This window comes from Liolophura sinensis, chromosome 1 (genome assembly GCF_032854445.1).
Source record: "Liolophura sinensis isolate JHLJ2023 chromosome 1, CUHK_Ljap_v2, whole genome shotgun sequence".
Lineage (NCBI taxonomy): Eukaryota > Metazoa > Mollusca > Polyplacophora > Chitonida > Chitonidae > Liolophura > Liolophura sinensis.
This window is the reverse complement of record NC_088295.1, coordinates 50,099,904-50,124,820: the sequence shown is the minus strand read 5'-3', so window position 1 is coordinate 50,124,820 and position 24,917 is coordinate 50,099,904. Positions and strand designations below refer to the sequence as shown.

Here is a 24,917-nt window from a genome sequence, read left to right as displayed (position 1 = left end):
GGGGGGCGCTGTTTTAACTGCCTTGTCACGCTGCTGGTACTGACGTTGAGTGTCAGTAAAATAATATGACATACACTTACGCGTACCATTATGCCTGCATAAGAGTATTTTGCACTTGCGGTAGACAAAAAAAGTAGTTTGATGACCCCTTTTTTTGTTAATGGATACTATTCCTTGTTCATTAGACAAAAAAGTGTTTTGGTGACCGCCAGTATTTACTTCTTATAACAAATATCATCATTTAACAATTTTTTAAAATTTAAGTTAAATGTAGCAAGCTAGCTTAATGTAAGTTATTTGTGTGCTTGTTTTCAGGGTTTAGGTAAAACAGTTCAAGCTATATCATTTTTGGCCCATCTGTTAGAGGAAGGAGATGATGGTCCACACATTATTGTTGTCCCCTCCTCCACCATAGGTAACTATGGGTAGAATGGTTTCTATATATGTACAGGTAGCTAGAATGTTGTGATCCACAAAGTAGCCCCATCATATCTTTGTTAACCCAGGATGTTGATTTTTCTTACGGCAGTGTCTTTTTGACTGGTAAACAGATATCCCTGTAAACTGAAATAATAATTCTCTTGGGTATAAACAAAATCCTCCTCTGACAAAATGTCATACATATCATAGAGCAATAACATGCTGAATAGTTTATGCACATGTCTATAAAACATTTCTTATAAAAATTTAATTATGCCTACACTCAGTAGATCAGCCCAGATCTATATGTGATATCAACTCTATCATATTTACCAGTTGATGTTGATTTTTTATCTCTTGAACTCTTTTTGGAGCCACTCCCCTCATATGTTTCACTCAGCAGCTAATTGCAGTGTTAATTCTGCTTCCTCAGAGAACTGGCTACGTGAGTTGACGACCTGGTGCCCTGACCTACAGGTGGTGCTGTACTATGGCAGTCAGGAGGACAGGCGCAGACTCAGGAAGGAGATACTATATGATCAGAGCATGGAGTACAATATAGTCCTCACCACGTTAGTATCCAATATTACAAGTACATCCGGGGGCCTCTGTGGCCCTACCCAATGACCCAGGAGCCTCTCACAAATGGGGTCACCTTGAGTTCAAATCCATCTAACCCTGGCTTCCTATCGAGCCATACGTGGGGAGGTCTGCCAGTACCGTGCGGCTATAGGGTTCCCCCGGGCTCTGTCCAGTTTTCTCCCACCATAATGCTGGCTGCTTTCGTGAAATATTCTTGAGTACAGCGTAAAACATCAAATAAATAAATGAAAACACAAGTACCTAGTCAGAAATCATTCCTACAAGCAAAGCTACAGGTACATTCCTCAAGCAAAGGATAGGTAACAACAGTTACTCTTTAATCTATTAACTTTGTACATGTACCTGACAGGAAAGAGGCAGGATGCACATTTGTGGGGTAGAGTGTAGCACCTTTCTGAAAAAGCGTAGGTGTGGGTACGTTTACTTCCCCACTTCCCCCTGACCTTCATCAGATTAGAGAAATATTCCTCAGTGCACCACTTAAATCTTCTGCACCCGAGTCCCCACTCCTTTCCCTAGGGGTGCCTCGGGTACCTTGGGAGATGCTGCAGTTTCATAAGCCTGATTTTCACCTTCCATGTAAACATACAAGTAAAATGGTTTAGTGCAGCAGGGCTAAGGGTTCTAGTTCAATATCATATAACAGGCCTTTGATTTTTTCCTCTTTTCGAGGAATTCCTCACCATCTGACATGCCAGATTTACCAAGTGTGTAGTAAAGGTAGTAACCTCTTTCTCATCCTAGTGTCTGCCTCGTCATTGAATACCTTTATAACTGCATTGCCTTGATTTACCTTAATGTTTTTATATCTGTAGGTACAACATGACGTCAGGAAGCCCTGAAGACAGATCACTATTTAAAACTTTGGTCTTCCATTATGCTGTATTTGATGAGGGACATATGTTAAAAAACATGACATCACAGAGATACCAGCACCTACAGAAGATACAGGTGAGTGGTTTAATACTTACATTTTCCTCAGGATCAGAGGAGCCTTTGCCAACTCAACTGACTAAAGCGTGTTGTTGTTCCTTTAGAGATTAACCCACTGATCAGTGAGGTCTTATATCAGAAACCAGCTATTGATGGTTCAATGAATAAATGAAAAGGAAAAGCAGAATCAGACAAAAGCAGCTTGGAAATGTCACAAACTTATCTTAGAATAGAATGTTAAGGGTGAATAAAAACATCCTTTCTGCAGTGAGAATTACCCTTGACTAGATAAAAAGTCATGCCCCGCTCAAAACCCCTGCTAGAGCAGGCACAAGTACTGTGCATCTCAAATATTTCATGAATGACCCCCATTTGAAAACTAGCATAGCTTGTCACAAGGCTGTACATTACTTCCTTTTTGCAACTGTCAAGGACTTTTAAAAAAATGGGATGTTCCTTGAAAAAAGACAGACCCAAACAACCTGCATATTTGATAAATTCTTATTAAAAACTTTAAAATTTTTCTCTGAATAAATTTAATGTCGGTTTTGGATAATCTCTGATGTTCTTTTTTTCAAACTAAATATATCATTAGAAATATTAGATATACTAATAATATCAATCAAGAAGGTAAACAGAGGGTACACTGATAAAGGTAAACAGAGGGTACACTGATAAAGGTAAACAGAGGGTACACTGATAAAGGTAAACAGAGGGTACACTGATAAAGGTAAACAGAGGGTACACTAATTCCTCAACCTTTTTGTATATGAGAGATCAACTTTTAGTGCGATTTTCAATTTGATATTACAGACAAGACTGCATTGGCTGGGTTAGCCAGTTTCAGGCTTCAGAAAAAGTACAATTTTATAAGTTTGGACAGAATAATGGCAAAATGCCTAAATAAACACGTTGGAAACATGCGAAAAAGTCTAAAGAATTACAGTTTGCCTGAAAGAAAATTTCATAGGACAACTCAGGTATCGTTTCCTTATAAACAGTGAAATTTGCTTGTGATGAAAATTGCAGTTTTGCATTCAGCCGGTAACCTGAAGTTTTTTTTTGTTTTATGCTTCAGGCCCAACGTAGGTTACTGCTTACAGGGACACCATTACAGAACAACCTGCTGGAGTTAATGTCTCTTCTCTGCTTCGTGATGCCGGATATGTTTGTGGGCAAAACAGAATCTCTGAAGCGCATGTTCACTATGATAACCGTAAGTGATCATTACTGTTGAATCATTACAACAGTTCTGAGCGTTGGCATCCGCATCCAATAATCGAGAAAGTTATGTTAATCAAAATGTTAGGGGTGGTATCTTAAAAAGGACTGCAGGTATGGAGGTCAGGGTTTGCATGCATGTAGAGCACAATAGCATGACATACTGGATTGCTCTTTGGCCATATGTGGGTAGTGTCTGACAGCAAACTGCAGATGGTCGTGGGTTTCCCCCATGATAATGCTGGCCGCCATCGTATAAGTGAAATATTCTTAACTACGGCATAAAACACCAATCAAATAAATAAATAAAACAATAGCACAAGGGGGATATTTCATCGTTCATTGGACGTGTGCATATTAAGTACCATAAATTACTGAATTCCTAACTTAAGGTATTGTGTAAAAGAATCAGTGTTAAACAGAGTGCTAGGGGTGGTTTCTGTAAAAGTACTGCATGTGTTGAGCTCGGGGTTTTGCACACATGTAGAGCACAATTGCAGGAGGGGGACATTTCATCGTCGATTGGGTGTGTGCATATTAAGTACAGTAAATTACTGAATTCCTGATTTAGTGTATTATGTATTAGAATCAGTGCTAAACAAAGTGTTAGGGGTGTTATATTAAAAAGTATTGTATGTATTGACCTGAAGTTTTACATGCAGATGAAGCTCAATGGCGTAAGGGAGATGTTCCATTAGCAGATTCATGATTTCATTTCTTTATTCATTGAGCTGAAGTTTTGCATTCATGTGTCTCATACAGGTGAGCTCTTTGGTAGCCTTGCTACCAATTGTAAGTTTGCAGTTGTGTGTTATTTCAAAGAGATACAAAATGGATACTGATTGGCTAGAACAGAGATGTAGACTGTGCCAGATTACAGTGTGACCTCTTCGGTGACCTAATGGTTAGAGAGTCCGATAGAAGATCCTGGGATCAAACCCGGCATGGGTCATACCAAAGAGTTTTGAAATGATACTTACTGCCTCGCTTGGCTCTCAGCACTGAGAGGTTTGAGCAAGGAAGTATGACTGACTGGCCTGGTGTCAGTATAATGTGATGGGGTGAGGTGTCGTGTCTGGTGTCTTTGGCCTCATACTTCTGTGTTGGCAGCACTTTGGAAAAACTGGGGCTTGATCATGTTTTGTTGTCTTGATGAGTTTAGAAATGGTTTGTGTCCCGTTTTCAGAAAGGAGATGAGGGTAGAGGAGCTTATGAGAAGGAGAGGATAGACCATGCTAAGAATATTATGAAGCCTTTCCTTTGAGGAGATTAAAGAGAGACGTGAGTATTTTCATGTGAATTTATTCAAATTTGTCTGGAGTACAAATGCTAATTAGATCCAAGTGTCCACAAATATATTAGTGAATTAGGAGTGTAAAATTTGAGGTTATAAAAGAAAGTATAATATATATATGAGTGTATGACTCTGTGCTGAAAGACTTCTGTGTTTTCCAAGTACACCTGTTCCTCATTACAACGCTGTTGTTCTAGGACAAATCTGCCAAGCTTGTTATAAGTGGTGTGTGTTATATGGGATTTCTGAGCCAATGATAGCCGAAATAAGTAATACCGCCATGTTAAGTGGGTGTACAGGCTGATATTTTATCGAGATGATTAGTATTTTCACGTGCCTGCATCAGAGGGCTAAAATTGTCTATGAAGTGTGATAATCTGATGTGTAATATAGGAACAGACACAGTCTGCTGTTGGATGTTAATTGTAAGCCAAATCAGCATACTGTAATTCTTCAACCTTTTTGCAGTTTTGCAGGATGTTTATTTAAGCATATTCTGAAGACATTATTCTGTGTAGATTAAAAAATTATAATTTTTGTGAAGCCCTGAAATTGGCCATTCCAACCAGTGTAATTTGGTCTTCAAAATCAAATTAAAAGTGTGAAAAAATTGCTTTGAAAACAGTTCTTTCATATACAAAAAGGTTGAGGAATTAGGGTAATATTATAGCTTCTAGTGAACTATTACATAATTGTCAAGCCTGTGATTATAAAGAAGATACACAATTTGGAGTTTTTAAATTTTGAAACATTTGAATGTATTGTATGTACGTTATGTAAAACAAGAACTTTGGGAAAAAATTGCGGGTGGGGAACACATTTTTTGAACAGCTAGTTAGTTTAGTTAATGAATGGTTCTTGGTACAATATTCTGTGCATGTTGAGCAGTACCTGATGTGGACATTTATTTTTGTTCTGCAGGTATTAGGACAGCTTCCCAGGAAAGTGGAGTCTATAGAGTTCTGTCCCCTTATTCCAGACCAACAGGTGCTTTATGATAACCTAGTTGATGCGTTTTCAAAGAAATACATGGATCACGAGAACAAATTAGCCGGGGATAATGCGGGGGGCGGAGCGGGCATGGTCATGCAGCTGCGAAAACTTGCTAACCACCCTCTGTTGATTAGAAACATCTACACAGATGAAAAACTCAAAGAGATGTCCAAGAAAATTGCCAAGGTATATCTGTGGTGCAGCTTTTTCATTGCTGGATAGATATGGAAGCATTGTTTGCAGTGATGTGCTTGTGAGCAGAGGACTAATTTGTTACCAGTGTGTTTTAAATCTTTGCAACATTTCAGAGATATGGCATATTTTTTTTTTTTGTTATTGTTGTATAAGTGTATACATAATGTAGCTTATTGTTGGCCATTAACAAAGCACACAAATTCTGACTGTCTAAAAATCACTATGGTACCCCTCCCACAGGCATCTCCACCCAAGTTTTTGGGGGGGGGGGGGAGTGGGAGGGGAATTACCGTACTGTACTTGAGTTTCTAAATCCAGTAAACATTGTTGTCCAATAACGTTCCCAGCTACTCCAGGAGTTAACTATGTGACGATTTACCCGTTTTCTTTGGCCCTGGATCATCATAAACCCTTTCAACATGTAGTTATCTCCCCTTAGTGCTCACCCCAATGTTACAGTGTTATCTTCCACTTGTAGGAACCATCACACAGAGACCGTGGGGCATTACCTCATGTCATACAAGAGGACATGGAAGTTATGTCTGACTATGAGCTCCACACACTCTGTCAATGCTACAAGGTAGGACAGTTCTGCTTCATATCTGGAACATTTTGCAGCAGCTCTGAGTCGAGTTTGTTATGGCTGCTATGTCATAACCCGCGGTTAATATTGGGAGTGAGAAAGGAAGGTGTTTCTGTCATTTGTAGCGTCACCTTAATATGGCTGAAATGTTACCGACATGGTGCTAAGCCAGTATCATTCATCCAGTGAGTTAGTGTCAATCTTGTTTTTTAATGTGGGTTCTAATATTTCAGGATTTATATTGAGTCCGTGTCGTTGAACAAGCGGGTATGGTTTACCCGCTCATTTTGATTTAGCGGTTGGCCAGATTTCCTCAAGAATCGCCTGACTAGTCTCGCATGCAGTACACTCCATTGCCGGAAGTTCAAATCTTCTTTGCACATTACATTCTGACATAGGCTTAGATAAGCATACTACCCTAAATCTTCCACCTTTTCTACCACCTCTACCACCAATATTTTGAAACATTCTGTGAGAACTACGGGGTGTAGAGAAATAATTTGCACAGTTTTTTGAAGCTTGCGTCTTTAATGACACACAAAAAAAATAATTTTTGTCATCATTTTTCTAATAATTGCATGCATGAATTCCACTGAAAGAAGATGCTTTAGTGGTTGAAAAGTTGAAGATTTACAATATCTACACATGCATATAATGTAATTACTGATTATGCTTTTAGATAACCAGTTGGACAACCCAGAAAATGGATTTGTATCCTAAAAAAAATTCTTGCATTACAGAAAATGCGTCTGAAGATGCTGTTTTATGGGTGAAGAGGTTTAGAATATCTGTATTCTAGGTTTACCTTGAAGTCTTGTCATTCGTGCTTTAGTGTTTTATACACTTTTTAGTAATGATGGGTGATAGTTTGATATGGTGTTGAATGTCTGCTTATCTGTCCACATGTACACCTATTGGCATTGCTCTAAAACGAGTCACTTTGCTCTAAACGTTATGCCTTTTTTTCTGTCATACTTATGTTCCATGTCTGCACTATTTCAGTAATTGTTTAACTTAAGGGTCTGAAAGGTTCGGTGGCCAAATGGTTAGAGTGTCCGCCTCAAAAGCCCAATCAAACCCAGGTCAGGTCATACCAAAGATTTTTAAAATGGTATTTGCTGCTGGCTTGTTTGAGGCTCAGCATTGAGAGGTTAAAGCGAGGAAACATGACTGGATGGCCAGGTGTCAATGTAATATGACTGGGTGGGGTGTCATGTCTGGTGTCTTTGGCATCATCCTTCAGTGGCGACAGCACTTAGGCAGCATGGACTCACCTTGTCACAAGAAGACGCAGTGTATGTACACACACCTGATGACTCCTCGTCGTCAAGTTGTTAAGTATGATGTTAAACCCCAAGCATACATTGCTGAAATGGGATGATCTTGGGTGTTTATATCAACACCAAACCTTATGACATTATCTGTTATTCACCTTGCCATTTCTTGAGGTTCCAAAACCCTTGTCTGAAGCTTGCATGGGTCTCTTAGTACCAGAAAGTCTCTTTTTGGTTGTCATTACATGGATAAATACTGCAAATGTGGCTGTAAACCCTTATGATTTATTCATTCATTCTTTTGTGCAGTAGCTTTTGTTCCTAATAACTACAGTATCATCCTCGACCAAAATAGGCATACTATGTACACATCTACCTTATTTACCCCACAACCCAGAAAATGGACTTGTATCCGTATAAAAATTACTGCTTGGCAAAAACTGTTTGAAGATGCTATTTTATGGTTAAAAAGATTGAGAATATCTGTATTCAGGGTTTACCTAGAAGTCTTTCTTATTCATGCTTTAGTGTTTATACACTCCCCAATCATGAAGGCACAGATTATGACATGGCATTGCCTGTCTATCCATCTGTACAGATGCATACTTGCTGGCATTACTAGTATATCTTCACAACCTCTTCACTACAGTAGGGGCCTCCGTGGCTCAGTCGGTTAGCGCGCTAGCGCAGCGTAGTGACCCAGAAGCCTCTCACCAATGCGGTCGCTGTGAGATGGTCGTGGGTTTCCCTCGGGCTCTGCCCGGTTTCCCCCCACCATAATGCTGGCCGCTGTCGTATAAGTGAAATATTCTTGAGTACGGCGTAAAAACAACAATCAAAAAATCAAAAAAAAAATCACTACAGTAAATGACCTAAAGTTTCGCCCTTGGGCTCGGAAAGCGTGTTCCAGGATTCACTGTAATGGCACGGGAGAGGTTTTATGACATCACTCTAGATAGCTATAACATGACAAAATGGCGTGATCAAATTAGTGCCTAGGTCCTGATGATTGATTGCTATTTTGTTGATATTTTAAGAACATTTCTGGAATACTACTTTATTAAATTAATTCAGCTGTAGTGGCTGACTTTATGTTCACGTTAAGTTAAGACTAACATTTCACTAGGATACATTTGTAAACATGAAGTTCAGGGATTAGTAAAGGGCTTAGTGAGGTATGTGCTTTATTTCCTGATGGTAAGGATTGAACAACAAATCTTAATGAAGACAGTTACGTAATGAAGTCCTCAGAGGCCTGTCTACACTTTCCTGTATCACAGTATGTCAAACATTAAGATACTCTTTCTTAATTCTCATTTCACCTTTACTGTGCTTACCTGGCTGGTGTTCTAAGATTTGGAGTGGGGAGAGGGATAGAAGGGTATTTTCACTGTGTTATTCACTTCAAAATTGTTTCTATACCTCCCTCAATGATTGCATAATAATAAAGACAGTCTGATTATTATTTTTATTTTTATTTTCTTTCTTTTATTCTTGGAAATGTTGAGGGATTTGTGTGGGGGGGGGGGGTGTATAACAGACATCAAGATTCCAGGTTATTCTGGGTGCTAAATGTAAACAGAAGGATTATGTTAAAATTTTGTAAAAATGTGTTGTGAATTAAACACCTGATTTGCACTGCCTTAAGGTCATGAAGAGCAGGTATGGGAAATTCATTTTCGTAAACAATTGAATGTTTATTTAGGAAGACTTCAATATCTCGGACTCCAAGATGAATTATATACAAGTAGCAAATGTAAATTATTGACTGCTTTAGTTGTAATTTATGAAAGTGTTTAGGATAGATTTATTATCTTTGAATAGTACAGGCATTTGTCTTTGAGCAGCTGTGTGATTATCAGACCCTTCAGAAAAAACCAGGGGTGTGAATTGCACACCTAAATTCAATCTCCCATCCTTTTCCTTTTGTCAGGTGTGTCTTACTAACACACCTAGACTTTGTTTCAGCAGGGCATTAGGCGTGGGAGTGTCATAGGATGCCTCAAATTCGAAGGCCTCATAGAAGGCTTATTCAAGTCACTTCAGAAATTTAATGAATGACTGCACTATCCTCTAATACATTAAGAATAAATCTGCTGGTGAAATCGTGTGAATTTGTCATTCATTGTCAAGACTTCTGCTGAGACTCAGATATATTCATAAGCAGAAAATACACAAAACCTAGACACTTTGGTTCCCTGTAGGCAAACCACATACTTGATAACCTCATAGGTACAATAGGTTTCCTGCTGAAAATGCTCACACTCTTCCCCTAATCTTTGTCAGTGTCATCGAGTATTTGTTACAATATCCTGCTGTAAAAAATAAACAATGCGTACACTGTGAATTAAAGAGATCCTGGTGCCAAGAATCGTGATCCTAGTCACATACATGTAGATGTACATGCAGTATAGGCTTTGCAGTAAACAGAACAGATATATATATATATATGCACCAGTCTTTCCCAAATCAGCGTAGGGATGGATGGCCCAAATTCTTATCACAGTACAATAAAATTTCAGTAATTTTTTTTTTGTTTTTTTTTTTACCTTTTTTTTACAATTTACTCTCCTTTTTTTTGGATATAATCAGTTTCTCTTTTGCTTTCTCTTCACAACAAGGCTCTCATAAGGAGATTTACTTGAACCTGTATTTACTCACTGTGGATGGAAAAACAAATAAATCTTTGCACCTGCTTCCTAGAGGCCAAAATGAGGTTGTTTATCGTAGTTTAGTCTTGAAAGCATATAATATTGAGATGCATATAGAGTTTTTCAAAAAAAAAAAATCTTGCTACCTATAGAGTAATAAGAATGGATGTGTATATGCACCCCGAGCCAGTGTTTTTGTCAAGAGAAGGCTTTGCTGTGTAAAACACCACAAATTTGACCAATCGTTTGACAAACTCAGGGAGCTTCCAAAGTGGAGAGCTGATATGAAAGATGCTGGCATGCTGTAGGAATTGTATGACTTTTATACTTTTCACCTTTAGGTGCTAATATGGTGGTGCTAACAGAGCACAGTTGTGTCACCTTGGTTACCCGTGTGGTGTTGCGTGATGGTTTACCTGTTCTGACCTGTTAGATCAGACAAATAGTTATTACTTTCATTGTGTGTAAAGCAGGCTCCATATTGATCAACTAAGTACATCTGCCTGCACCCACACATGCTATATGTGTATGTGTGGCCACATCATCTCTGCAGTGCATTTAGGGTTAATTCCCATGAAACTATCATGGAACCATTTCTTGATCAAAATCACACTGTTAGTCTTGTCTTGCTGTGGTTCAGACAGCTAAAGCACTGGCTTACTGTAGGGGCCGATAGGGTGGATGGCTGATTTGGGGCACTCCGGTTTCCTGCTCCCATAAACCTAACTGGAGCAGCATTGCGTAATGGACTAATACATACTTGTTTGCCTTCATAATGCTACATGGTCCATTGAATTATGGCCGTGATAATAAGGAAATATCTGTTGTTCAGGATGTTTTTTTTTTGCTGTTCCATAATTGCCACTGTAAGTCGTACAGTGACAACACATGGTAAAGATGTACAGGGCAATGGTAGTTACAGTCGGATCCATTATACATGTAGCCAGCTGCATGTAGAACAGGGCCTTGGGGCCGATCACTCAAAGTGATTTTCAGCTCATATCAGAGCTTAAAACCTCAATATGATAGGCAGTTTAAGGCCCTGGAGGTTAAGATTTTGTTTACTGAATATCTTAAGAGTTGCCAATATTACTCATTATTTTGTCCATCTAAAAATAAGCATTTGAATCAAGTTTTAAATTTTCACTGGAATAAAAAGTGGCTAAGGGGAATCCGCTCTGTATGTCTGTCATAATGTGAAGGACATTGTGGGGTACATTTCATTAGCAGCAAGGGTCCATGTTTTTCCAACACATTCTACACACAGTTCACTGAGAAGTGTTAAATTTTATGAGCATTTCTGACTTGTAAATGGTGTAAATAGCCTATCACTTCATGGAATTTTATCAACGGTGGACACTTAATGACCTAGTTGTACTAAATTGGTGGAAAATCAGGTGACATTTGAAGTGATAAGTGCACAATAACTCATGCACTTTATGATTTTCCCAACAGTTCCTCACCCTTCTGTACTACATTACCTACAGCATATGCTACGTGGCCTGCAATGACGTCCTAGCAGTTGAACTGACCTAAACCACACTGCTTCTGACTTAAGAAGAAATGATTGTCAACAGGTATACATATACATGTAATCGTCTGAGTCCAGGTTTTTTTATTTGTCTGACATGTATACCCTGCAGAGAATCATAATCTGTGAAATGATTCAAGAGATAATGTACAAAAATCAAGCAGTCATCAGCTTCTTTAGCGCTTACATTCCTGTTAAATACCACCCAAGGTCACTTTACCTGAAGCAGCTGGCTTTGCTTCATTTACACAACTTTGTGGTGCTTATGACGCATCTATATACTGTACATTATGCTGAAGGTACAGGAACACAGGCTGTGCAGAATGTAGTACTCATTCCTGCTGGTCCACAGAGATTCTACGTTTTTGCCTTAGTTTTCATTTATTGTCGAAGTTAGTTAAGCACAGATATGAAATGTGTTTTAGTATAACATTGATGAAATATATATGGACAGTTCACTTGTAAATGAACATTTGCAGTTTAATAACTAAATCCATATTAATTAGCGAATATTTCAAATAGACTAAATGTTAGCCATGCATGGTTTGAACTTTTAAATGTGATTCATAACAGATGAAGAGGACATCTATGATTCATAATTGCAAGAAAATAGCATTTCTGAATAGCAATTTAGGTGTAAAATTGAAGACGAAAGAAATTATACATGTTAAATTTAATAGTATGTTCCTCTATTGAGCATATACTTCAAGCTGAATGACATATTGCTTCCGTGAAACTCGGTTGTTTTTCTTTAGATCTTAATTTGATTGATATACTCATTATGGTTTAAAGTGATAATTTAAGTTTGCTTGTCAATATACATGTATATTTATGTGATTAATATAGAGCATGGAAATATATATATATATATAGACACACACTTTCTTGTATTACAGTATTAAAAGGAGCAATATTAGAATGAGATTAAGCTAGTCTGACCGTATGGTTGGTGCTCAGCTCAATGTTTGGTTGTCAAGGCACCTTAGTGTTAGACTTGCTGTTGTAGTGTTAGCAAGGCCCACCTGATCCAGGGGTGCAAGGGAAAGGACCAAGGGAGAGAAAAAAGAGTGGGGTGGGAAGGGAGGGCACAGTGGTAAACTGACTCCATAGTGCTAGGGCTTATTATCAGGCAGTTGTTTGAGGTCAGCCCACATGTGCCTCCTACAGACCAGACTTGTTCTGTGTATGCTGTCCTTTGTTCTGTGCCTACATACCCTTCGTATAAACCTTTGGGTCATCTTGGTTGAGATTTATGGCCTTTTAACTGCATTCGAGTGTGACCTTAAACCCCAAGCACTCACTCACTCACTCTAACTGCATTCTTGGCCCTAAATACACAGTTTTTAGTAAGGAAATACATTTGTGTCACTTCAACACTTGGTAGGAAGTATAATTTTTTTTTAGGTCAAGAGGTACTAAATTTATGATATCATACAATACCAATAAAGAGAAAATATTAAAGTCATAGAGTGTACTAGCCATGAATATATGGTATATAAAGTGGTATCAGAGTGGATATTATCGGAGTTAACGGAATGGCAAGCTTCAGTTAAACTAAAAGTCTGAGCTTCAAGTGTAGATTTCCTGCCAGGCTGCATGGTCAGTCCTCTATTGTTGTAAACGATATAAAAAACATACAAGTTCCTAGTTGCCCGGTGAATGAACAAAGTATTTATATCCTATATTTGTGTTAAATGAGGGAGCCTTGCTGGCTTAGTAGTTAAAGCTCTGATCTGCTGCTGGGGCCCTCCATGGCTCAGTCGGTTAGCACGCTAGCACAGTGCAATGACCCAGGAGCCTCTCAACAATACGGACGCTGTGAGTTCAAGTCCAGCTCATGCTGGCTTCCTCTCTGGCCGTACGTGGGAAGGTCTGGCAGCAACCTGCGGATGGTCGTGGGTTTTCCCTGTGCTCTGCCCGGTTTCCTCCCACCATAATGCTGGCTGCCGCCTTATAAGTGAAATATTCTTGAGTACGGCATAAAACACCAATCAAATAAATAAATAAATAAATCTGATCTGCTGCAACTATCAGGCACTTGACTTTTGAGGTCCAGTGTGTTTGAATCTAAGGCTCGCTCTGTCAGCTGTGGCTTTATGTCAGGAAGTTTATTATGTACCTTGGATAGGTCACTGGTTTTCTCCAGGTTTTCTTTACCCATAAAGCAGATTGCCTTGATGCAAGGGGAAAATTGTTGAGCCCTATTTTAAACATAGTCATACAAATTGACCTCCATGATAATATGGAACAATACTGGTGGAACTTAGGATAGACATTTTGTTTCTCTTTTTTAGCTCCTGGTAGCCATTAAGCAGTAGAAAAACAGGATAGATGTGTATGTGATAAGAATAGCACCATATTTTGCTGACCATGTTATCAATACATTGACAGATGAAGGTCTCCCTCCTACACTAAGCCATTCTTCACTGTGTTTACTCATTTGTTGCCATATGTTTTTATGAGCATCTGGGTGAAATCTCTTGGTCCCTACTAATGCATATATAGGTAAAGGTACAGAAGCTCTGTCTGTTGAGACTTGAAAACATCACCTTAAATAATTTGTGTCCATTTGCCTCACTCACAGACAGCCCAAGAGTTCTTGTCTGGATATGTTTGCCCCATTTATTGCTCATTTGATTTATGACGTGCTGTTAGAGGACAGAACCAGTGAAAGGATTGTGTTATAGTCTAGTTACTGGCATACATGTGTATTTGAAAGTATTAGTTAGCCTTGTTAATAGGGAAATCCCCGGATTTTAAGGAGTATCGGAGTATTCAGCACAACCAGACAACAGCTGCATACAATGAGACAAGATTCCTGACAAGATTGAGGTTATATCTCTGGTAGAGAGAGCAGTGGTATAACACATTTGGCCCACATTTGTACAGGGCTGCTATAGTGGAATATTATTGTACCTGTTATGTGTATATACTCCGGTCTTGGGCTTAAGAACAGCTACAGTAGGCTGTGTAGTGAACTCATCAATACTCCTATCTGTGGAGTCCCAATCAATAGTCCATGGCATTCTCCAAACCTACCATATAGTGTGTTTGTGTGTATACTCTAGTACTCTAGCTGCCACAGGCTTCTATATAGGCACCAGTTTAATCATCACCAGAATGCAAATTTCTAACAGTTGACAATCCCAGCCCAGCATATTCGCTTTGCTCGTGTTCTCCTGCATGTGGTGAGGGTGTATAATCCCTATATCATGTGTCAAGTGTTTTAAATCAAGTTTGAGACTTTACCCAGGTAGTTGTCGTTGAAGGATGAGGATAAGTTCTGTAGTGTTAAATTCTCTGGAAATGGATAATCTAGGAAATATGTGGAATTACTCCAGGAAATGTCTGCTGTACTTCGAGCAATAATGACCATGTCAAACAAAAATCATATACTACATGTATTAGCCATTGTACACATTACACACAATATTATTTTGTCTAAACTCTTGGAATTGATTGTCACAATATGACTGAAATACTGCCGACATGGCATCAAAGCAAAATCATTCATCATTCTAGAAATACACATATACACTTATCATGTCTAAGCAGAAAATTTCCAGTAATTTGTAATGGTGTATAATAGTGAATGAAATAAAATTTTTAATTTTACCTGTTGTAGAAAAAAAGGAGCACACGTTATTTCTAAACCCAAATAGACTAAACATACTAAATGGTCAATAGATGCATTATATACTGTTTTGTTTGTAGAAGTTCACTGTGACTTATTGTGTTAGTCTTAGCCCCTGGGATATTTTGTATCATGGTCAACTCTAGCATAGCAACCTCTGTATTGTTTGTAACCATTTATCACACCACCATATACACCAGTGCTTTGTTAAAGCTGTACAATCCGGTGCTTATGTCCTTGATGGCATTGTAGTCGTTGTCGTTTGTCACAGAAGACTGCTCTTGAATAGAGAATTAAGTCTATAGCCTGTACATAGTACAGTGGTCTATTGAGCATCGTACATCAAAGTGTCTAACGTACATGTATACTGTAAATGACTTAAAATTTGGTCCATGACAAAGTGTTTAACGAACATATATGCTGTAATTGACTTGAAAATTTGTCCATGACAAAGTGTTTAACGTACATGTATGCTGTAAATGACTAGGAAGTTTGTCCGTGACAAAGTGTTTAACATACATGTATGCTATAAATGACTTGACAGTTTGTCCATGACAAAGTGTTTAACGTACATGTATGCTGTAAATGACTTGACAGTTTGTCCATGACAAAGTGTTTAACGTACATGTATGCTGTAAATGACTTGAAAGTTTATCCATGACAAAGTGTTTAACGTACATGTATGCTGTAAATGACTTGAAAGTTTGTCCATGACAAAGTGTTTAACGTACATGTATGCTGTAAATGACTTGAAAGTTTGTCCATGACAAAGTGTTTATCATACATGTATGCTGTAAATGACTTGAAAGTTTGTCCATGACAAAGTGTTTAACATACATGTATACTGTAAGTGACTTAAAAATTTGTCCATGACAAAGTGTTTAACGTACATGTATGCTGTAAATGAAAAAAAGTTTAGAATTTTGTCCATGAATAAGTTACTTTGGAATGGTATTATGATATCCTATCAGAGAAATGTAAGTTTCAGCACCGTAAGTAATATTTTATGACGTTTTCCTGCAGACATGCAATTCTGGGGCAAAAATTATGTTATTAGCTGAAATGTGGTACACAAATATATGAAAAGGGCTGATGAATTACATGTTTAATAATCAGTCCTTAGAATTTAAAGTGAGCAAGAATAGGATTGCATCATATCAAATGTCAGTACTGGATTTATTTGTACAGGAACAAACGATTTTTTTCCTGGGATCTATATTTCACACTGTGTACCACCAGCTATTGTTATATCACTGTTAAGCTGTTTTCTGTCAGCTTGAATTCTCCCCACTTCACTCCCAGAAGACAGTGCCTTTTGGTGGAGTAGATTGATTAGTGGTTATTGGTATGTTTATGTTATGCACTGTTCCTGGGATATTGTGTGTACTGATTGTGGTCCAGCACATGGTGTGTACCAGTGCTGGGGTTCAGTGCTGATAGTACATTATTTCTGTGCGTATGTGCAGAGCATATGGATCCCGCTATTTGGCTTCATGTCAAGTTGGAGGCCTATACACTATGTACAGACGTCATCTCTGACATGTTTGGACCTAGATGATGGAAATTGTCTACATTGAGTACATGTATTATTTAAGCTGTAATTAGTATGTCCATGAATCTGTCCTTAAGGATTCAATTAAAGAGACAGGAGAATTTCTGTATTGTGGCCTTTATATATCTTATATGTGTATTAAAAAAGCAGTTTTGTATACTGTGGACATACATACATGTATAACTGTTTGGAACTCAGATGAGATTAGAACACCATCTTTCTCATTTTTTTGGTGGTATGCATGGTGATAATGAGATGCTTTAGTTGCCTGTCCAAACTGTACAGGTAAGAACTTGTATATGAGAAGTCATAATCAGTATTGTTTCCTTCACCTATAAAACAGATTGCCATTGTATAAGTGAAACAACAATCACATAAATAAATAAATATTGTTAAATTGTTTAATCGCCTGTCTTCTTGTATGATGTACACTGTATATGAATTCATCTGTTGAGTGTATATCAGCATTCAGTTTTGCTGAGGTGTGTTAAGACAGCATCGTAATGCAGTATTAGGCATGCTGCCAAGGTTGTCTCCCCAAATGGATTCCTTCACCAGGGGTCACTGACCTGTAGGAGGTAATCTACCAATGCAGGAGGTAGGAGGGAATGCACGTGCCTGGTTAACGTGTGTATACGTGTATTTGTGGCTGGCACTAGGGCTAATACTGTCCTGGTTATTCCAGACCACCAGGTGTATAATATGTGTGCTGAATGTTCGCACTGAGTTAATATTACATGCTGGTAGTTGGTTATGGGATGCTTAGCTTTGTGATCGTTTGCATCACAATATTTGATACCAGGGAATACTTGGGTTCAGGAAATATGAAAAATATAGCATTTTTATTGACAAAGAGTCCTATTTAAACTATCATCTGATCAAGGTTCTGGTTTTGATGGCAACTAATAGGAACGTGTCAATGAAGTGAACACACTGGATTTATTTATTTATTTATTTATTTGATTGGTGTTTTACGCCACACTCAAGAATATTTCACTTATACGACAACGACCAGCATTATTGTGGGAGGAAACCGGGCAGAGCCCGGGGGTAACCCACCACCATCCGCAGGTTGCTGTCAGACCTTCCCACATACAACCGGAGAGGAAGCCAGCATGAGCTGGACTTGAACTCACAGCGACTGCATTGGTGAGAGGCTTCTGGGTGAACACACTGGAAATCACACAGTTAATCACAGGGGTTCCAAACTCACTCTATGGGCTCGTATGCGGATAAAGTGCTTCCAGTTCTAACTAGGACTAAGTCAGTCATGTTTCCAAAAATACCAAGTTATAAATGTTGATTTCACACATACATTGTGGTATAAATGTCAAAATTGATGAACGATTATGTCTTAGCAATATATCTGGAATATCAAAGCCAATGAGAATATGAATGTCAGACTGTCTTGATCTGTGATAGACAGGTTTCTATCTGTACTCCATCACAGTTTGATGCTTGTATGGTCAAAAGCTCAGGTTTCTCCCTTGGAACTGTAACAGAAAGGGGTTTTGTATGTAGTTCCTACAAGGCCAATTACTAGTAAGAATAAATCCATCAGCACTTGATCTTCCCAAGGGAATGTAACATGTAAGGTATTGAAATGTATTCAAGTGATGATTTGCCATTTGTTTCAGAAATACCTTGGAGAATATCAGTTAGAATCAGAAGACATTGAAAACTCTGGCAAATTCCGGTTTTTGGACAGCTTTTTGGAAAAGAGAAAGGCAAAGGTATGTTTCTTTTGTGTATATTTCTACATTGTTAATGTTTTTGGGTTCATCTAGTGAAGCATAAATGTCATCAAGTATAAGTCATCAAAGTTCATAGCCTTTAATGCCATATGGTATACAGTTGCAGATTCTGCTGTATGTCGATATTGTAACCATCATACGTCTTTTCTTTCAGGGTGACCGAGTTTTACTATTTAGTCAGTTTACAATGATGTTAGACATTGTAGAAGCTTTTGTCAAACTGAAAGGATACAAGTATTTACGACTCGATGGACAAACGGCAGTGGTGGACAGGTAATTATTATCTCATTTTATCTGCAAATTTGCATTTTTTAACATGTACAACTGAATATTTTCTTTGCTAAAAGCTTTGTTATAAAACTAGTTGCTTTATTAAAAGGTACATGAAACGCTTTGGTTTTATTTCTAAATGTGTAATAACATAAACAAATTTTTCAACTTTCACTTTGGGGGGTAAAAAAGGTTTCAGAGTACAGAGTTCTTTTGGCCTCGGCGGGTAGTCCGGAAATTAAGTAGCTTGTAGCGGTGATGTCAACAGTGATGATCCCCGTTTAAAAAGAAATGGTCTGCAGAAGCCATGCATTATCTGTGTACATGTTACCTCGCTGACATTGTTCTTGTGATTAGAACATGTTGAACACTTTTCAACTATTCAAACTCTTACTATTACAGTGGTTGGCATTTATTTCATCTACATAATTCTGAATGGCTACTGTAAGCCATGTTAGATGTCCAATGAATGGCAATTTGTGTCACAATAACATAATGTCGGAAGGTTTGCTCTTTTAAAAAACAAGCTCCAAATCCTGACATCTGTGCCTAATATTCTTACCTTTCAGACAACAGATGATTGACCAGTACAACCAGCATGAGGACATCTTCATATTTCTGCTATCCACACGGGCAGGTGGGATGGGAATCAACTTGACAGCTGCCAATGTGGTTGTCTTACATGATATAGACTTTAACCCATACAACGATAAGCAGGCGGAGGATAGGTGCCATAGAGTGGGACAAACCAGGTAACAATCACCTCAAATCTACAATTGTAAACTGACTGAGGATAGGTGCCATAGAGTGGGACAAACCAGGTAACAATCACCTCAGATGTACAATGATAAACTGACTGAGGATAGGTGCCATAGAGTGGGACAAACCAGGTAACAATCACCTCAAATCTACAATGATAAACTGACTGAGGATAGGTTCCATAGAGTGGGACAAACCAGGTAACAATCACCTCAGATGTACAATGATAAACTGACTGAGGATAGGTGCCATAGAGTGGGACAAACTAGGTAACAATCACCTCAAATCTACAGTGATAAACTGACTGAGGATAGGTGCCATAGAGTGGGACAAACCAGGTAACAATCACCTCAAATCTACAGTGATAAACTGACTGAGGATAGGTGCCATAGAGTGGGACAAACTAGGTAACAATCACCTCAAATCTACAATGGTAAACTGACTGAGGATAAGTGCTATAGAGTGGGACAAACCAGGTAACAATCACCTCAAATCTACAATTATAAACTGACTGAGGATAGGTGCCACAGAGTGGGACAAACCAAGTAATAATCACCTCAGTTCTACCATTATAAACTGACTGAGGATAGGTGCCACAGAGTGGGACAAACCGAGTAATAATCACCTCAGATGTACAATGATAAACTGACTGAGGATAGGTGCCACAGAGTGGGACAAACCAAGTAATAATCACCTCAGTTCTACAGTTATTAACTGACAGATAGGTGCCAGGTTTTGATATCACGCCTTTCCGAACAGGGTTTAAAACATGATAAATGAGCGTTGGATAGGTGCCACGTTTTGATATCATGCCTTTCCAAACAGGGATTAAAACATGATAAATGGGCGTTGGATAGGTGCCATGTTTTGGTATCACGCCTTTCCAAACAGGGTTTAACGCAGAGCTGTAACATGATAAATGGTCGTTGGATAGGTGCCACATTTTGATATCACGCCTTTCCAAACTGGGTTTAACACAGAGCTGTAACATGATAAATGGTCGTTGGATAGGTGCCACGTTTTGATATCACGCCTTTCCAAACAGGGTTTAACACAGAGCTGTAACATGATAAATGGTCGTTGGATAGGTGCCACATTTTGATATCATGCCTTATCAAACATGGTTTAACATCACAAGCTTACAATGGAAGGATGAGATAGAATGCCTGCCCAGTAGGGTTTAATATCAAAGTTTGAGTGGAAGGCCTGGTTGGAATGCCTTCAGGTCAGGCTTTAATTTAATATCACAAGCCTGTAATATTCTGTGTTATTAATACTTTTGAAAATAGGAACCCTCACAAAAATGTTAATATAAACTGACAATACCAGTGGCATGTCTCATAAACTATTTGAAAGCGCTCCTGGTTTGTAATCATAGGCCTGGACAACTGGTTTTTAAAAATCTTTTACATACTTTTGCCACGTCCATCTTTTATTTTTATAGAATTTTTATTTACAGATTTTGGATTTAGCGTTTTTTTGGGTACATAGTATTTAATAACACAAAAAAGCTGGCATATGTGTTTTACGAATACTCAGCAGAGCTTACAGTTCTTCTTTTGTGATGGTACGTAATTGAGATGACATTCTATTTAATCAGTCTCTCACCAAAGCTGTTTCTTCAAGGTTAGCTAGAGGAGGTGGGTGAAGGGGGAGGTATTATTATTATGCTCTTGAAAGATCTGTATAATGTCAAGTAATACAGTTGAAATGGGGTCTCCAGTTCATTATGCTCAACTTTGTAAGTTTAACTTGGCTGCAGAATTAAGAACAATTCACTTTTTATTGTCATTTTAAGTGATGTAAGGGAAAATCAGAACATCATTTGCCTTAATAAGCCAGATGGTTCCTTCAAGCATTGGTTTCATCCATCCATCACAATGATTGCCGTCATATATGAAATATTCTTGAGTATAACACCAATCAATCAATTAATCTGGTATCCTACAACTCTTAGATTGTGTATCTTAGATGGCCATGAGTGCAGGGCACAAACAGTGCAATAAATAAGGATAAAAACCCTTTTTACAGAGCTGTGGAGGTTGTAAAGCTAATCTCAAAAGGCACTGTGGAGGAGGGCATGCTCAGCTGTGCAAAGTTCAAGCTTAACCTGGAGAAAGATGTCACATCTACAGATGCAGGTCAGTCACTTTCACCTTATATCATTGTCTACGCCGTTGTTTCTGTCCATGAATTACAGCAGTCACAAAATATATAGTCAGTTGCTTCCGGAAACAATGTTCTGATTCCACTACAGTAGTGTTAACTAGTACACATAGATCACATACCTTCCAAAGAGCTGTTGTTTACTGTTGTTTTCCCCCTCTCATAGAACTGACCACCATGTTAGTGAAAAATACTCGAGTATGTCGTTAAATAACAATGAAATAGATAGATAAATAAATGTAAATGCAAGGAGTATTCAATGATACATACAATTCTTTTTCAGATGACCAAGAAAACCCTAGCGATGTGCTTTCATTACTAAAAAGTGCACTGGGCAGGCATTTAAAACACGAGGAGAAGAATCAAACAAGTACTGAGGACAAATCAAAGGCAGTTTGATGAAGATAGTTGTATGTACTTGATGCTGCCTTGTAGAGATTACAATACCAGTCATGGTGATGTCCTCGTGTTGTGAGCTTGCTAAAGGTCAAGTAGATCTGCTTACGTCAAAAAGGTTTTGTCCAAGGGAAAGAAGTTCAAGAGTGCATTGACCAATTTCAAATCCAGTATTAAATCTTCTTGGCTTTGAAGATGTCATTTTGCCATGATATGGCTGCAGCTCTGCTGAAGTGGCATTAACACATAATCATTCATTGAAGATGTCAAAGCTCTGTCCCTTTCCAAACAGCAGTGGAGTTGTAAAGTTAAGGTGGTGTTTTGGTTATGTGGAATATGACAACTGTTTCACCATAGTGAAAAGGCCCGTTTCCAAGTGAACAGCAGAAACAAAGACATTACCATTCATTTTACATCTTGGAACAGCAAGTCCATGTCCATACAGGTATAAATGAAATCTGACCGATATCAAAAAAGCTTCAAACATTTAGTGAACTGCTAATACACTCATACAATGAGTTCACATGTAGTTAAAAACTTAATCCCTACACATATACTACATGTAGTAGCAATGTTGGCGGTTATGGAACATCACTGTCTGAAATAGGAACTTTTCTGCAGTATTTCTGTGACAAACTGATCCAAATGGCAATCTGAATTTCGCCACCATACCCACGGATGCCATCATTGCCCATCTCAGTCCCATGTCAGACATCACCCCAGTCAGATACAACAATCATATGGGAATAGACAATTTGGCATGTGAGAGATAACCTTTTGGTTGGGAGTGGAAATCTGTCAGAGGAAGAAAATCTGGTTCTGTGTCATTATTTATTATTTAAAAAACTGCGAATGATAAATTTGTATTTATTGTGCAATTCCAGGAGAATTGAAGGGACCATTTATCTCATCAAACGCAAGATATTGATGATAATAATATTTTACAGAGTGCCAAGCCTGTGGTATACTGTATTTCTCCTAAAGTTAAGCGTTTTCGAAGTGATGCGTTTTCCTTGAGTGTGATTGATTCATCCATCTTATAGGGCCATTTAAGAGTTGTTGTTTTTTTTTTACGAAATTTGATTAATGTCAAATAAGCTTAAGTGTTGGTATCAAAAGCATTATTTGAAGGCCTTTATGTGCTGAACGTTACATACCAAACGTGAGGTGAAATACAGTAATTATGATTCTGTTCTGTGTTTGGTCCTGTTGTTGTTGTTAAAGGATTGTGGCCATTTTGTTGGTGTTAAGAAGAAGGCTTGGTTTTTCAGTTGTCGTGGATATTTAGTCCAAATAGTACTGTTGATGTACAGCTTTGAAGTCCGTAAAAAAGAGATCTTTAGTAACTGAATGTAATTTAGTTTTGTACTTGTATTCCTTAGGTCTCATTTCTGCTACACAAATTGTACAAGCGTGTTGTCACCGCTGTGGTTGTCCCGATGATTTTCGGTGTAATTGCTTCAGAGAGCAGGCTCCTGGTCCTTATTGACTGCATTTATTATGAGCAAATTACAGTACACATGATAACACATTCAGTTTGTTTGTTGTCACTGCTTTATATTCACTGTAACGACTACTGCTCGATATACTTGATATTACCTTCGTTAAGGCTACCTCCACCTTACCAGTGAGGGTGTCTGTCCGTATTCGCCAAAGGTTGGCCCAGGCCTTTCCATGAGAATATTTGCCAGGTACCTGGTTAAAGACAAAAGTTTTCTACAAACAGATTTCCTCCACACGTCAACCTGACCACAGTCGAACATATGAAACATGTGACATTCACCAATAATGTGGATGCCCGCCCCCCTCCCCCACTGTGAATACTGTGGAAGTGGGTTCGAAAAATACAAAAGGGAAAAGAATTAGAAAGAAGGAAAGGAAAAACGAGAAGGCACGAATAGCAATTTGCATACATTTTGCCAGTTGTTTTGAATTGGTTGGTACTTATCAGCTAAAAATGTTCTTGAATGTTTGATTATTCTTCTGAAAATCTCCGGAAATCCCCTAATATTTTCAGAATGACTCTTCTATCATCCCTGGGTCAGGCAACAACCTGCGGTTGGTCGTGGGTTTCCCCCGGGCTCTGCCCGGTTCCTACCACCATAATGCTGATCGCCGTCATATAAGTGAAATATTCTTGAGTATGGCGTAAAACACCAATCAAATAAATAAATCTATCATCCCTGTACAAAGACGCATGTTAAAGAAGCCATTCCGGAAAATTTTGGCAAAACAATCCATATTTGATGATCAAATCAAATTTTCCCTATTTACCAAGAATATTTGAAATTATTACCTTTCGAACTCATACCGGTACTATATATAACTCATACCTGTACTATATTTATAATGTTAAACTGATATCCTAATACGTCATTTTAAACGCAGTAGTCGAACGGAAAAAAATAATAAACAAAAAGGCGTGAATAACAATTTGCGTAGATTTTCCCAGTCTTTCGTTCAGATAGAATGTTCTTGATTATTTGATTATTATATTCCAACTCTTCCAAAGAGGCTATATTGGAGACTTTTGGCAAAAAAATACATATTCGCTCATCCAATCAGATTTTCTATGTTTAGAATATCTCAAATTATAACCTTTCACAAAATATAGGACTCGTACCCGTGTACTATATATCGTGTTAAAACTTTATAATCTATTTTGAAGGGTAACACGTGCAAAGAATA

The 24,917-nt window shown here is 38.2% G+C and overlaps 1 protein-coding gene across 1 annotated transcript in view; it reads left to right on the top strand.

The window, feature by feature from the left end:
• LOC135468149 (SWI/SNF-related matrix-associated actin-dependent regulator of chromatin subfamily A containing DEAD/H box 1B-like) overlaps nt 1-23,981 on the top strand; it is a 33,649-nt gene extending 9,668 nt beyond the window's left edge. The window contains 13 exon segments of the mRNA XM_064746237.1: nt 316-415; nt 854-992; nt 1,839-1,974; nt 3,035-3,172; nt 4,364-4,433; nt 4,436-4,458; nt 5,393-5,650; nt 6,138-6,239; nt 18,522-18,617; nt 18,793-18,911; nt 19,478-19,660; nt 21,699-21,808; nt 22,117-23,981. Of these exon segments, the coding sequence (XP_064602307.1) occupies nt 316-415; nt 854-992; nt 1,839-1,974; nt 3,035-3,172; nt 4,364-4,433; nt 4,436-4,458; nt 5,393-5,650; nt 6,138-6,239; nt 18,522-18,617; nt 18,793-18,911; nt 19,478-19,660; nt 21,699-21,808; nt 22,117-22,232 (1,590 nt within the window). The 3' untranslated portion in view covers nt 22,233-23,981.
• The last annotated feature ends 936 nt before the right edge of the window (nt 23,982-24,917 follow it).